At 48.5% G+C, this 15,933-nt stretch overlaps 1 protein-coding gene across 1 annotated transcript in view; it reads left to right on the top strand.

Annotated features, from left to right (window-relative positions):
- The window catches only part of MAGT1 (magnesium transporter 1), a 629,140-nt gene that overhangs the window by 81,915 nt on the left and 531,292 nt on the right, over positions 1-15,933 (top strand). The window contains exon 3 of the mRNA XM_069612586.1: positions 2,659-2,776. Within this exon, the coding sequence (XP_069468687.1) occupies positions 2,659-2,776 (118 nt within the window). The remainder of the gene's footprint in view (positions 1-2,658; positions 2,777-15,933) is intronic.

Below are 15,933 nucleotides of genomic sequence, written 5' to 3'. Positions count from 1 at the left end.
ACACTAATGCACCATGCACTGTGTGGCATATTGAAACATCCTTTTTGTAATGTTGTATTGAGATGCACTTTTGCCTGCATTTCTTGCACTTAAATTACCCATGGTGAGTCATTGTATTGTCTGTTTATGCATTTTAAAGAATTGGTGTATTTATAAGAATAAAATAATTTTTGAAGATGTGTTGTATGAATAGTTTGAGAGATTTGCAGAACCTAGTTGGTAAACAATAATAGTGGGCGTTGTTGGATATTTCCGATATTGAGTCACCACGCTGACATTTTGTGTCCTTTTTTGGGGTATTACAAGAGTAGGGCTACTCTCTTCCCCGTGATACATTGCAGTATTTCCGCTCTATTTGACTAGTGGTCCTTTCTTTGGATAAATTCGAGGAGAGACCCTTTGGAGTTTTTGCTGCTGCATTGGGACAGTGCTGGTCTAGGGTTAACAATGATTCTAGTGACACAACAGTGCAACCATGCTACAGCAACTTCTGCAAGTAGATGTACCTTTCCCAGGTACCAGGGTTCTTTGCTAAGCCAAATGTCTCCTAATAGTAATCATTCTGTGCAGCCCTGAAAAGAATCTGAGAAAACCTGAATCCATGTGAATTATTTTCCACTTTTTTATTATTCTTAATGTATTTATGGAGCACGGACCTAGCTTCGAGAAGCAATGGAGCGCTTTACAGAGGTATACATCAATACAGATACACCACAAAGTGCTTTTATAGAGGTATACAACTGTACTGATGCATAACGGAGGGCATTTCAGAGGTAATGGAACAAATATACAGGGGGGTGGGATACTGAGGGGCACAGAGGAGGGGGGTACAGCTGCACAGGGTGACTGGGAGGAGAGGGCCGACTGTGTCTAGCGAGTCAAAAAGCGCAGGCGTGATGAACTAGGTGTTGAGGAGGGGAGACTCCTTAAAGAGGTGGGACCCGAGTTCTTTTCTGAATTGTAGGAGCATGGGGGTGAGTCTGATGCTGACTGGGAGGAGGTTTCATAGTCCTGGGGTGCAGTCGGAGAAGCCTTGTTTTCTGTTCATTTTGCAGTGTAGGTTTCCAGTTTGCACGTGTCTTGGCTTCTGGTGGTGCGTTCTACTCCAGAGATGCTGAGTTTCTCTGTGAGTAGCTGGGTGACATGAGGGCGACTGCCTCGTAGATGATGCAGCAAGACTTGAAGGTCAGTCTGCAGTATAGGGGATAGAGCAATTAGTTTGTTTCTTGACTCCTACTACTGGCAAGTACTTCTACCTGCTTGCTTTAGGGTACATATCTGGCTTGTATATTCTCACTCACTAGCTATGGTTTGCCCTCCTGAATAAATGAAGATGCTCAAACATTTCTATTAAGTATTTATTTCTCCTCTTCTGCCTAGGACCTTTTATCGGGCTGTGATAATTACACTTCATCCACAGGTCTCCTACTTGGGCCGACATAGACTTCTCCAATGTTTGACATATAACACTCAGTCGGTGCTTTTTTCCTTTCTCTGACAGCAGGCTTCCCCCATTTTCCTGGAGTCTTCATGTCAGTTGGTTTCGCTTTATGCTAACCCCCTTCCTGTGGCTGATTGTTTCCTCCCTTTTGGTAATGATCACTAATTGGGAGCTGTATGGTGCTGCATGAGGACACAAAAGGCCGGTCCAGTATTTTGAAGCTAGCCTGACATCGTGTTCTCTTCCTTGCACCAGTGTTGGCTTTGATCTCCCTAGTATATCTGCAGTGGTTTGATGATGGTTAGGTAACCAGAGTAACCTTGATCTCTGGTGCAGGTTCACATTGGAAAGAGTATTTGTGCTACCAGCAACTAGGTGCTCTTTAGTGTCATACGAGAGTCGCAGGCAGTGCAGCGATCCACTGGAGGGGAGTATGTCTAATGCCTTGGGCAGGGTGCGGGGGGGTGTGGCCCATGGGAAAAGCCAGGGGCCATAAGATTGTCTACCTCCCTCGGGAATGGAGGGTCAGATGGGACTGAATAGCAGAGGGGTAAACACAAGAACTGTGATCTATATCTTCTTTTGTCAGTGCTACACAAGAGTCACCAGAATGACAGAAAGGGATCTGGTGAGTCCTCCATGTTTCACCCCCGAGTAGCTTTTCACTAGATGGTGGTTATCTCAGGCCAAAAACACCCTCTATTTCCCAAAGGAGGATTATTCAATGTAAATTTGTTGCATCTGCCACCAACCAGCAGTGCACTGATTTCTCAAAGTCCTATTTCTATAGCGATATATCGCACTCTTTGGTTGACACTGTTATCTTAAGTTATCCTGACTCTTCACGTGATGCCCACCACCCCCTACACTGATGATTAAGAGATGAGAATTTATATTTAGACCTACAAGTTCATCCCTGACATTTTCTAAGCTATTTCAATTAAATGCATATTCTTGCAACTCTAAACAGAAGGGCTTATGAAAAATGAGACTGCTTGATAACGTCATGCATGGCTATTAAAATCTCCTGTATACACCGGAAAAACTATGATTGTTTTCTTTACGCAATGTTCCCTTGGGTAATATTAGAAAAACTGGGTTTAGAATAATGTACACCCAAATGTTTATGCATCGCTGTTAAGTCTTTGTTGCCAACATTCTAGAATACAATTTCCCACATTTCTGTTGTTGACTGGTAATTTCTTTCATTTCTAAAGGCAAGCTGATGAAGAATTCCAGATTCTAGCCAACTCTTGGCGGTACTCCAGTGCATTTACAAATAAGATTTTCTTTGCCATGGTAGATTTTGATGAAGGATCAGATGTTTTTCAGATGGTAAGATTTGACCCTTTCTGTTTTCACTTGCCCTTTTTTGCAAATTATGAGAGATGCTTCATTTTAATATTTAAGTGGCAAGATATTAAGCGCCTCATTGTGTCAACATCAACATCTTGCACTAATTCTGCAGTGGTATGTCTGGTGAAAAGGGATTTTAGTTACATGAGGGAGCTTTTCAATGCTCATTGATAAACTAGCATGCTGTTTGATTACAAAGCGCAAGATCACTATTTCACACATACATAAAATATGCAGCTAATGACTGTATAAGCCGAGCTCATGTCTTCTAACAAGTGCACATTTAGGTCAGAGAGTACTGCGACAAGGATATTACCCTGACCCGGTCAAGAGGGTTGGGAACCCCTCTCTGCCTGGTGTTGGGGCTTACCACGGAGAAGTCCAGAGCCAGTCCTGTCTTAGAGGTGGACAGTGGCAGTTGGGAGGGCTAGAAGGCTCTCCTATGACCCCCCTGCCAGTTCCTTTATGTGCAGTACCAAATTGCCTCGCTCCATCCCTTGTAATTCAAATACTGGACAGGTTTTCTCTTATTTTAGAGAAACAGTCCACCCAGGAGACAAACAGCAGAGAGACGAAGGATCATCTGAGCCCCTAAGGAATCCCTTGGAACACTGGGGAAGAGAGAAACCAGCAAGAAGAGAGCTAGCAGATCCTCCCACCCAGTAATGAGCCCATGCGAGTAGCGTACAGTCAGCCCAGCACAAAGCAAAGAATCAGAAGCACCAAAAGGAGGAACTGGGGTTTGACGCTCTGAAGCAGCTGCAGACAACTCTGCGCACTGCAAGCCTGCATCAGCTCGCCTGGTCTCGAAACCGGTGCAGTTCCTCTAGATGACCAGGGGCACAAAGACCAACCCCACTAAAAAGGGGCTGGATTTGCCTTTGGGGCAGCAAGTACAGGACCCACAAACTGGAATCTTCTACCGATATTGTTGTTCAGTTGCGGACCTGCACAGGGAAAGAATGCAGAGTTTATGTACTATATCAAACCTTTGCTCTAAGGAACACATCCTAGATGGGGAAGATGGGGCCAGATTTCCCCAGGACAGCAGACCAACCAGAAGTCATTGGAGGGGGTGGGGTTAAAAATATGCATCAAGTGGGCCAGTCCAGGGAAATGTAAGGGAGGGTGGAAAGGGCACAGAAAAGGAAGCTTGTAAGCCTGTGGAATCTTGGAGTAACAGTTTCAGGTTGCAAGCTACTAGTGTCACGGATGGACTCAAGAATCCACAGACCTCCAGTAATGTGTTTTAAGATGTAATTAAAATAAAGTGATTCAGGATGGTATGGTTGGTCAGACTAAAGTAGTCCTTACAGCTTTGACCTGGATAAGGATCCATCCACCCTAGCCCAGGTGTCACTAAGCCCCACAGCATTCCCAATGATGGATTACTAATGGAGGATCTAAGTTCCAAAGCCTTTTCTTACTACTAACTCCCTCCACGACTTCCTAAGGATTCTCAAGCTTCTCAATATTCTGGGAGCTGATTCCATACATTAACAACTTTCTCTTGCTCCTGCCTTTCCTCTCTGCTCCCACTCCTACCTAAAACTCCCATCTCCCCACTCCTCCACATTTATCTTGCCAGTCTTGATCTCTATCTCTGTCTAACTCTACACTGCACCCTTCCTTGCACCCATTCTCTCCCCCCGCTCCTATTTCTTGCCTCTCTCCTTCTGTGTCTTGGTATTCTCACACACACTCCTTTCACTGCTCCCCTCTCCACCTGAACACTTCGTCCCCCTAGTTTCCAATCTCCCAACTGATATCTACCTTATCTCACCACCCTACTTCCGCTCTCTGACACTTACTCAATTTTCCACTCACACCTTCACCCTGTCTGCCTCTCACCTTACCAGATACTCTAAAAAGCACACTACACACCACATCCAATTGGTCCCACTCTCCAACACACACAAGTCCTTAACTGCGTCTCTCCCAACAGTCAGTCTCCTTAACACTCCTCTGAATCACCAACTATCCACCACCTGGTCTCTTAGTCCATGAACTCCTCGCCTGACCTCCCCAAACACCTTTCATTCAGCTCTGGCCTTTCTCTGCTTTTACAGACCATCCAACCCAGCTGTTTGGTTTACTGGCACCCATAGGTCCCCCCAGTCACGTGCACTGTTGGGCCAAACTGCTGCTATACTTTCTGCATGAAGCTGAAATTCTGTCTCATAGTTTCTAAATGGTATTGAAAGCTCTGCCCTCTCGATAGGCTGCAGGGTTTGTTCCTTAACGACATCAGTAAATCGCTTGTTTTTCTCCTGCTGGTTTCCCGCCGTTGGAGAATCTTTCCTTTGTCGGTGCTCCACTGTGTCCTGCTGGTCTGGAGCTACAGTATTTTGTGGCTGGGCTATTTGGTAGCAGGTATTCTGCAGCAGTTCAACATCAGCAGCTTCCCCCCCCCCCCATGTCTTCCTCTCTGCTCCTGGGTTGCTTCTGGGACCAATAATCCTGCAGGGAAAATACAAGAGAGCTGGCCAGAACAAAGGGAGGAAGGTACTGCGCTTGGGACAGTGGTACCAAAAGCCTTGCATGCACTGTAATGCACAGGAGTCGGAGACCTGGGTCCCTCTTTTCCATCGCACCACCTCGTGTAGGATAGAGTCAGGCCACCTAACTAGGCATAAAAAGTCACAATTCTCCACATAAACACAGCACGCGATTTCTTACTCACCAAGAGTCAAGCATCATTAGCCAATGACTAGTGGCAAGTTTACATTTTATGGCCTCTGGAAGCTATTTGTTTATTCACCAACACAAGCCCCTTCCTTTCTCACCAACATTGCAAGGGATGTTAATAACTTGTCTGTGACACCCCAGCTGAGCTTTGCCCACATGTCCGTCCCCATTAGACTGTTAAATGATTCATGGTTCAGCATTGTTTGCGGTTGTCAACTGGCATATATTTGGGCAATCTGAGGTGCTGGGGGACTAGGATCCCTCAACTCCCTCACAACACCCCTAGTGCAGGACTGGCTATGGCTGTACTTTGATTGGCCGTCTACCCCAGGTTGAGAGGCACCCAAACCTCCCTCACAGGGTCATAGCCATGACCTTGTCGCATTCCTCCACCCTTTCCAACAAGCCACACTCCAAGTTCCTTGTTTTAGTCCAGAGGTCTGATCTACTTGCCTTTTGAAATCCTTTGTCCCCTGTGTGACAGGGGTTTAATGGACTTCAGGCACAGATGAAATTGAGGAAAGTCTGTGCCAATTAACACCCCCTCTAATTTGCCTAGCATCACAATGGTAGATACCCCACACCTCAGCCTGGGGATGGAGGGGGAGTATACCATGTTTGCACATCTACCAACGCGAGGGCTGATCTGCTGGTCACCGGTATCTGACATTTCATGTCACTTTCTCATGAATTAGAATGACCATGTTGTGGTTCCTCCTCTTCCGAAAACAGATTGGGTAGGTACCCTGGTTCACTGAATTTATCCTAACTGTAGGTATTCCTACTTTCACCCATGGTAGGGAGTTCGCCTCCCCTGGTTTCGTAGAACCCATGGGGGGGGGGGTTCTCACTGGAGCATGGCTCGCTGGTAAGGCATTAAGCGTTTTATTGGCCTCTTCCAATGTGGGTTCATGGAGCTGGTACGCCACCATCTGTAGATCGATGGGCAAAGAGCCGATAAACGCTCAAGCATGAACATTTCCTTGGCTTCCTCAAATGTCTTAAGCCCCTGCTATTTGGTAATCATAACACGCACTCAGTAGGACAGCTCTCTAGGGGCTCACCCGTGCGTAGAAAGATTTCTCAATCACTGCTGATCATGTTCTTGGTCATGCGGGACAGTGATACCAATAGCCCAGTACATATTCAGGCACTCTGGAGAACTAAGGACAAGAGTCTCGCTCAACATTCTCACATTACACTTTGGGCAGGACCGGCTCTGGCTGTACCTACCCCAAGTTGAGAGGGTTTGCTCCGCCCAACTGATGGGGGTTCTATCCATGTCTAATATACTTTTCATACTTGATTGAACAGCAGATACTTGCAGGAATGAGACATTCCTAACTACATTGTGGCTGTGACGTGTGCTGTGCACTGCAGCCTTATTTATATTTTGGCATAAAGTAACACTGCGCTTTGATCTTGGCATTACAATGGCCTAATGTTGCATGGAATTCATTTTACCAGGTGAGACAAATGCTAGATGACGCCATAACATCCAGATGAATGAGAAATATCACTGGCCTGCACATTTGTACATTTCACCTGTTCTAACATTAGAGTAAATGTATGCATACATCTGATAAGTCACCTCAGAACCTGGTATTCCTATTTAATACAAGCCCTGATTTTAGGAGTGATAGTTGTTTGGGTGTCTCAGAAGATGCCTTTATGGTGATCGTGAGATAAACTCCAGGGAGGTAAAAGTCACTACGTCTGTCAGATGGGCAGGAGCCCTTCCCGCACCGTCTTCACCAGCTGATCCTCGCCAGCTGATGGATCACCGCTGTGCTTAATGAAGCAAAACTCTACTTTCATCCAGCCTTACAGATGCCTGGGTAAGCAGACTGCTGCTCCCCACTGCTAGAGGACCTCTGCACCTCTAGCTACCCGACGTTGGATATTCATTTTAGGCACTTATTTCACCTTTTCCACGTTTGAAACAACGTGAAGAGCCGCAAAATGGCCTCCGCCACCATATGTTCTTTGGATGCCTAGCAACCGGATTGCTGCTCATTGGAGGAGCACTCGCATTTGTCCAGCCCAGCATAGCCGGAAGGCACAAGCTGGCACTCTGGGTAAAGGCACTGGTTCAAGGCACCCGGCCTGCCTGTGCCTGTCAGAGCCGACAGAGGCCAGGGCCAGGAACTCTGCCCGTCTGTATCCAGACCATCGGCCCTGCATCTAGTTGAAGTCCAACCACAAACTTACTGACTGGTAAGCAACGTGCCCTTCCACGAACTTAAGTTTATCTATCCCACTTGACTTGAGGTACTCCCGTTCTCTCCCCATTGGGCGGTTCCCTCATTGCAGAACTGTTGCCTCCCGGCTACTAAGTGTCGCCATCATTGTACCCAACCCGTATCCAGCACGGGTCTGCGCCCACTCTGACTATCTAATTACTATTTTGGGCCAATCCCCCTGTTTACCTATTTTGCATTACTACTACTACATCTAGACCTGTTACCTCTTCTGCTGCCCCTAATCAACCTTCATTACCTGTTGCCCTTGTAAAGATCTCAAGTATCACCCCCACAGTTGTGCATAACTGTTGCATCGTTTCATCTCTATTGCGTGTTGCAACATTGTGACGCTGTTTACTTACTATCTGTGTGTATGTGCAAAATCAGGTAAATTTCTTATGGTAGCTCCCTCCTTCTAAATTCTTTGTGCTAACATGAACTGTCTAAGCCCCATGTTACACTGCATTGTGTTGCTTTTGCACCACTACTATTAGTAATGTTATGCTTGTCCTACTAAATGCATTTGTAACGGCATAATCACTTTTACCTTATCGCCCCGCGTTAATCTGAATTGCTGTGACAAATGTCGCCATCTTGGCATCCGCTGCCCTTGCATCGCTATGAACAGCAACCTCTAGGTATTACATAACTGTCGCAACCAGCGCATTCATTCACTTGTAACACCAGACTTTCCACATCCAAGCTGCCTTCCTCCCTGTGATCTGCGTGTTAGTGCCTACAGACACAGCCATACACTGTGACCATGTTCCCAAGTATTCCTAGTCCATAACTCCCACGCTTCTTTGTACAAGTAGCTTGGACTTAAATACACGTCAGAACGTCACTGGTCTTGCACTGTTGCACGTATAGTTTGCCTTGCCACTATCTGCCTGTGTCACCACTGCACAACTCCATCCTTATTATCAACCTATCTACCAATTATATCTAATCTATACCCATATGCACTGTTTTTCCTAACTCTAGCCCTTGCTTGTAACTGCCCATGTACGCTGATTAGCCTACTACCTATTGCACCTGCCTGCTGAATTTGATAGCATATCATACTATCGGCATTTTATCCACTGACCACAATTGCCTATGCCCTTTATTTACCCGCCTATATTTGCCTGTATTGTATTCGCCAGCTGATTTGCTACCTGCCTATGCGTGTTGATTAGCCTACTGCTTACTGCACTTTCCTGACCACCATCCCTGTTGCCTTGCAATGAACTATATCCACTAATCCGCACACTATTTATTGCATTTCACAAATGAAATGGTTCGGGGGAGTATCTTGCGCTCAAAGCAGAAGCTACTAATCAATTAGTACATAGTCCATCCAAATTGTAGCAAAAATCTCGGAGATTCAACTTCGTAGTAAATTGTGTTTCAAGGTGATTGTGTCCTCCGACGTATTCCACATCTTTGACAGTAATTACCACAGCTGTGCTGCTTCAGAAAACTTTTTAAGGGTCCTGTGTCGATGACGTCGATACGCTCCCTCAAGGACCTCCTTTGACAGTCAACGTCACCGGATGTTAGATCTAGGACGCACAATGCCCGTAGCCTCAGTTCCGTTTTCTCCGCGAACGTGTTCGCTTCGGAATCTCAGCACGCTCGATTCTTCTACTTCATTGTGAAAGTTTGAGATCATGTCTTAGTCTTCTTCTACCCCGAAGTCGGGCTTCAAAAAGTGTCGGGACGGCAGTTCCAAAATGTCCATCACGGACCCGCACGACGTCTGCCTCGGTGAAAGCCACGCCACTGACGACTGCCAGTCCCTGACTTCGAAGGCCTTGCGGGAGCGGAAGAAGAAGTTAACGGTAGGTAGGTTATCTTAAACCCGTAAGCCGAAATCTGCTGGACTTTCGACCAACGACTCGAGGGGCGACTCTCCAGTGGTTCCCGCCATTCCTCTGCCTCTTCTAGGCATTCCCGGAAGCGCCGTCACCGGTCGCCTTCCCCGTCAGAGGACTCCGCCAGAAGGTGGGTAGCTTGTCCCACCAAGCATTGATCGCTGTCGGAACGGGATGCATTCCGCAAGGAGATGATGGCGATTTTCGAGTCGTAGGGCACTGTTCAGTCCGTGCTTACAAGAGAAGCCGGCAAGGAACCAGCTAGAGCCACTGCTCGCACGCCTTCGGGCTCAGGTGGTCGGCGCGATCATCGGGAGCCATAGAGGTCCCGATCATACAAGGTTGATCGCCATAGCCGCGCCAGGTCCAGGTTCCGGTCCTTGATGCCGTTGAGACCGTCGGAGCATGGGAGGCCTTCTAAGAAGGCATCAATGCCGTCACCGCAATGTCCGTCGGGACTCTCTCGAGGCTCCGAGGAAGTCGTCGACGCCATCGGCGTCGAAGCACACGCTCAGGGCTCCGGCCTCGAAGTCGTCGGCGCCTCGGTAGATGCCAATTCCATCGGTGCCCTCGATGTCTTTCGAGGAAAATTTACCAGAGGTGCCCCGGAGGGCTCTGTAAACTCTGAGGAAGGCCCTCAGTAAGTCTGTGAGGCCTGTCTTTGAGCCCTTCTCTGGTCATCCCCCTAGGCTTGATTTATTCCAGCCTTTGGACTACATTTCAGAGGTGGAAGAAGGGTCAGATGAGGAGGGGGTGATGTCTCCTGAGGTTCCTGATGACCTGTTGTCTGGTCACAGCCAAATGGAAGACCTGCGTCAGTCCTTACATGACTCCAGTGGTCTGGACACCTCTCCGGAGGTTGAGTTTGGCAGGCCTGAGCCTGGTACACATGCAGACTCCTCGTACAGGCGTCTCATGTCGAGGGTGACTGAGTACTTTGGGTGGTCTGCTCCACCTGTGGATTTTCTGCAGGATGATCTGACAGACATCCTGGACCAAGGTCCACCCACTTACCCGGTGTTGCCGTTTCATATGGCCTTACATAGAAGGGTGGCGGCGGCGGCTTGGGACTTCTCCGGAGAGTCTCCCGGCAGTGAATAATTTGCTTCTGAAGAATACCATCCAGCCAGTGGTGACCCCTGCTACTTGTCTACGCACTCCACTCCGGGGAGTATGGTGGTGCAGGCGGCTATGGCCCCAGCGAAGCAGGCTGCGTACCGTAACATCCCTCCTGATAGGGACGACAAGTGCTTTGATGGTTGGGTGAAGAAGTATTTTCATCTGGGAGTATGGCTTTAAAGGCAGTCAATTCCGTTTGTGCCTTGGCAAGATTCACTCACACTCTGTGGAATTGTGTATCTTTGGCGGCAGAACATATTCCCGAAGGGGAGGAACAGGATGGTTTTCTAGCCCTCGTTCAAGATGGCAAGGATGCCATGTGTGAATCCTTTCATTCGGGTCTAGACGTGGCAGACTGTGTCAGCCGGTCCATGGCATCGAGCACCGTGATGCGCAGGTTTGCGTGGTTGCGGAAGTCGGGGTTTGCTCCTGATGTACAGTCCCGGCTTCTCAATATGCCCTTTGATGGGGTCCATCTTTTTGGCAGCAAGGCTGAAGAGAGCCTTGAGAGGTTGCAGACCCCCAAAGCTGCAGGGAATTCCTTGAGCGCTGCAGTACGTCAACCTCCGCCTTTTCGTCCTAGGGGACAGCAATGGAGGGGAGGTTCCTTTTGATACTACTCTTCCTTTGGTAGATCGAGAGGAGCTGCCAGTCAGAGGGGCCAACGTAGGAGTACCAGAGGTGGAAAGCAAGGTACCCGAGGTGCCAAAGCCGCTCGGGCAGTTGCCTCTTTGCCCTCGGGCACTGCTGCAGCCACGTCCGCTCAGTCATGAGGCCATGTCCCATGGTTCGCCGGTTGGGGAAGACTGGCGCAGCATCTTGTAGAATGGCGTGCCATTACTTCAGATGTGTGGGTTCTAGAGATCATAGCCCATGGCTACTGTCTTCTTTTCCGGCAGAGGCCTCGCGACAATTCACCGCGGAAGCTCTATTTGAAGCATACGGATCCGCTCCTTGCGCAGGAAATCCTATTCCTGCTGGAGAAAGGCGCCATAGAACTGGTGCCTGTAGCGGAGAGGAACAAGGGATGGTGTTCCCCATATATTTTTGATTCCGAAAAAAGATGGAGAATTGAGACCCATCATGGACTTGCGTGGTTTGAACAAGCTCCTCAGGAAGGACAAGTTCAAGATGGTTACTCTTTCTCAAGTCCGCCAGGCCCTTCAACTTCAGGATTGGTTGGTGTCTCTCGACCTCAAGGATGCTTACTTTCATGTGCTGATTCATCCCAAGCACAGGAAGTACCTGAGGGTCGCGGTTGGCGATTTGCATTTTCAGTTTCGGGTCCTGTCGTTCGGATTGACCTCTGCACCGAGGGTCTTCACTAAGCTGATGGTGGTGGTGGCAGCGCATCTCAGGAAAGGGGGGATTCACGTCTACCCCTACCTGAACGATTGGTTGATCAGGGTGCGCTCTGCTGAGTAAGTCCTGGATCATCTGTACGTCACCTGCCACTCCCTTCACAAGCTGGGCTTCTCCCTCAACTTGAAGCCTCATGTGACACCTACCCAGCGGCTCCAGTACATCGGAGCAGTGCTCGACACGTCCCTGGGGCTGTGTTCGCCTTCCCAGGTGAGGGCTCATCACATTCTGCAGATGGTAAACCAGTTGCAACGTGCCCAGAGTCTCCCGGCGTTCGAGTTCTTGAGGTTGCTCGGCCTCATGGCATCCTGCATTTTCCCGGTGCCAGAGGCCAGGCTGCGGATGAGAAATCTGCAGTGGGCTCTCAAGATGCAGTGGTCACAGTTCTCCGGCAGGATGTCGGATCCCGTTCAGATTCCGCCCTCGGTTGCCCAGGACCTTCTGTGGTGGGCCGTCAAAGGAAATCTGTTGAAGGGGGCTCCGTTTGGCAACCGTGGCCAGAGGTGATGATCGTGACGGACGCATCCCTTACGGGGTGGGGAGCTCATGCCAACGAGTTGACGGTCAGCAGCTGTTGGTCTCCGTCGGAGTCCAGACTCCACATCAATCTGTTAGAGCTGCGGGCTGACAGGCTAGCCCTGAAGGCTTTTCTGCCGTCTGTGCGGTGGAAGAATGTTCTGATTATGACGGACAATACAGTGGCCATGCACTAACTCAACAAAAAGGGGGGGGGGGGCAGGGTCACTCCCATTGTGCAGGGAGGCGATGCAGCTCTGGTTCTGGGCCATCCAGCAGGCAATTTCGATCTCGGCAGTTCATCTGGCCGGAGATGAAAACGCGGCGGCAGACGCTGTGAGCAGGCAGAGCACGGTCTCTCACGAGTGGGAGCTGGCTCAGGAAGTTCTGTTGGAGATCTTCGCCCTTTGGGGAACCTGCAAGTGGATCTCTTTGCCACCAGTGTCAACCGGAAGTGCGAAAGATTCTGCTTGCGGGAATTTCCTCCAAGCGGAGCATTAGGGGACGCGTTCGTAGTGGAGTGGTCCTTCCCACTGCTGTACGCGTTCCCTCCTGTCCCCGTCATTCCGCAAGTGTTGCAGAGGTTTCGGTTCCCGTATGATCCTCCATGCTCTGGCATGGGCCAGGAGAGCGTGGTACCCGGGCCAGGAGAGCGTGGTACCCGGACCTTCTATACATGTCCATCTGCCCTCCACGTCGTCTTCCCTACCGAGAGGATCTGCTCTCATGGGAGGGGGGTTGAGTTCTCCATCCAGAGGTCAAGTCTCTCATACCTCAGCCTTTCAGATACCAAGCATGAAGGCTAAGGCTTGGGACCTCCCTGAAGACGTGATGGAGGTGTTGCTTTCCGCCAGAAGGCCCGCAACGAAATCCCTGTACCATTGCCGTTGGAGGAAGTTCCTTTTCAGTGTTCCATTCCATTGGTTTTGTCTTTTTTTTTTTTAAACATGTTTTTATTGGCATTTGTATAAATACAGGCATACATTTCCAAATCGTACTGTAGTTTATATACAAACAAAACAGGACCGAACGTCAGTGCTACACTCTTACCCCTCCCTCCCTCCCTCCCTCCCTCCTCCCCTCCTGTCGGAATGCAGATAAGTTGTGGCTTCAAGTTCTCTAGAGTTCTAGTTTAGGTAAACCGGTCCAAGATGCGGATTTTGTGGGGGCACCACTGTAACATGTAGTCACTCTGTAGATGTTCTAGTGCGCTACCCCAGACTGCGCTAAACTTTTGGGCTTCTCCCTGGATATTGTAAGTGATTCTTTCCATGGCGATATGGGACCATATTCGTCTGAGCCAGTCCAGGTTGGACGGTGGAGATTGTTGTTTCCATTTTTGGGCTATTTCTAGCCAAGCCGCTGTTAAGAGTCCCATGAAGTTCTTTTTTGGGGAAATCGACATTGTCCTGTCTTTAGGGTTTCATAGACCACACATCCATACCTCTTCCTGCAGGTTTTCGGCCCCGTCCAACATGGCTTGCATGCGGGTTTTTATATCTGTCCAGAATTGCGATAATAACCACTGAACAGGTTATCATGTCTGTTCTTGCGAGAGAGGGGCGCCCGCTACCTTTGTAAAACTATTTGTTAAGGAACCTGGGATTGGTAACCCTAGGTCTCCTGGGGGCAACCAGACGTGGTCTCCCTCTCACTGTGCTTGGAGAGGCATCAGCTTCACCTCACTGATGATCCCCAACAAGGGTGAAACACGTGTATGGGGTTGCTGGTGGTACTCTCGTTCAGATTGGAATTGCCATTGTATTTCGGTGCTGGACTGCCCCTGGGCAGGACAAAGACTGATATGCAAATGGATATTTCCCATCTGTGAAAGGCACAGTGAGTAAAAGCAGTGGCTGCGAACTCTCAAGTGGTTAATAACCACTGAACAGGTTATCATGTCTGTTCTTGCGAGAGAGGGGCGCCCGCTACCTTTGTAAAACAGAATTGCGATAGCTTTGGGCAATCCCACCAGATGTGTCTCCAATTCCCTGCTGAGGGACAGCCCCTCCAGCATTTGTTTTGCGTGGATGGATACATTTTGTGTAATTTTTCAGGGGTGTAATGCCATTGGATCATAATTTTAATCCACGCTTCCCTCACCTGGATGGCTTTAGACCATTTAGGGATGATGTTCCATAGGTAGTCCCATTGTTCTTTTGGAATCTCTTTTCCCAACGTGGTCTCCAATCTTTTCATGTATAGCCATTTGACGTTTTCTGTCAGTCTATTGAGAAATCTGTATGTGGTTGATACGAATTTATTGGTTCCGGAGTTTGTCAGGATGTATTTTTCAAATGGAGTCAAGTTTCTGCTCACTGCCAATTTTATCCGTGGGGAGGAAAGCCATTGGCAAAGTTGATTGTATTTGAATTTGTCCTTAGTTGACAACCCCAATAGGTCTCTGCAGTCCGAGAATGATCTCGTGTGTTGCCCTATGAACATGTCCCCGACTTTTATGCCGTTTGCCTCCTCCCATTTATGATAGGCCCCCTTCTCCATGCCTGGTTGGAATTCCGGGTTGTCTTGCATCGGCATAAAAGGAGCTGGGTCGATTGTTAGAATTTCATTTCAGGTCGATTTATTCCATATATCTAGTGGAGTACTTAGCACCTCGCTAATGCGTGCATTCTGGTGTCTATTCTCCGGCTTTGTCCACAGTACTTTGCAGAGTCGGTTTCTGGCCACCGCTCTGTCTTGTGTCTCCCAAATCTTTTGTGAGGTGTCAGGGATCCATTCTTTGAGGACCCACAGTTAGGCCGCTTCGTAGTATTTTCTGAAGTGTGGCAGCGCCATTCCCCCTATTCTCTTGGCGCTGCTAGTGTCTGACTCGATAGTCTCGGAGTTTTAAACTGCCATATTTATCTCGATGTTGCCTTTGTGAGGGCTTTAAAGAAAGAGGGGGGAATTCGGATCAGGAGCGCCTGGAAAGTGTACATTAGTCTTGGAAGGACTGTCATTTTTATTACTGTCATTCTTCCCCACCACGTTGTTGAGAGTGGACTCCACTTTGCAAGATCTCCTTTGATCTATTCTAGGCAGCGTGAGGTTTTCTGCATAGATTGACGATTTTGTTTGTGAGGGTTACTCCCAGGTATTTGATCCCTTTCTCTGCTGTTTTTAGTTGGAGCTCCGCCGCAAGATTTTGGATATCTTCGTTGTTCCCTGCTATGGTTAAGATTTCTGATTTATGTCTGTTGATTTTCAGTGCGGATATGGAGCGTAGATCTCCATTTCCCCTCATCAGAGTCGGAAGGGATTCCTTAGGTTTCGACAGAGCCAGGAGCATGTCATCTGCATATGCCATTGCTTTGTGTGTTATTCCTCCCATATCGATGCCCTGTATTTCTGA

The sequence above is a fragment of the Ambystoma mexicanum genome, chromosome 5p, assembly GCF_040938575.1.
Source record: "Ambystoma mexicanum isolate Mex_15411 chromosome 5p, UKY_AmexF1_1, whole genome shotgun sequence".
Lineage (NCBI taxonomy): Eukaryota > Metazoa > Chordata > Amphibia > Caudata > Ambystomatidae > Ambystoma > Ambystoma mexicanum.
The sequence above is the reverse complement of the archived record's forward strand: the minus strand, read 5'-3'. Positions and strand labels throughout refer to the sequence as shown.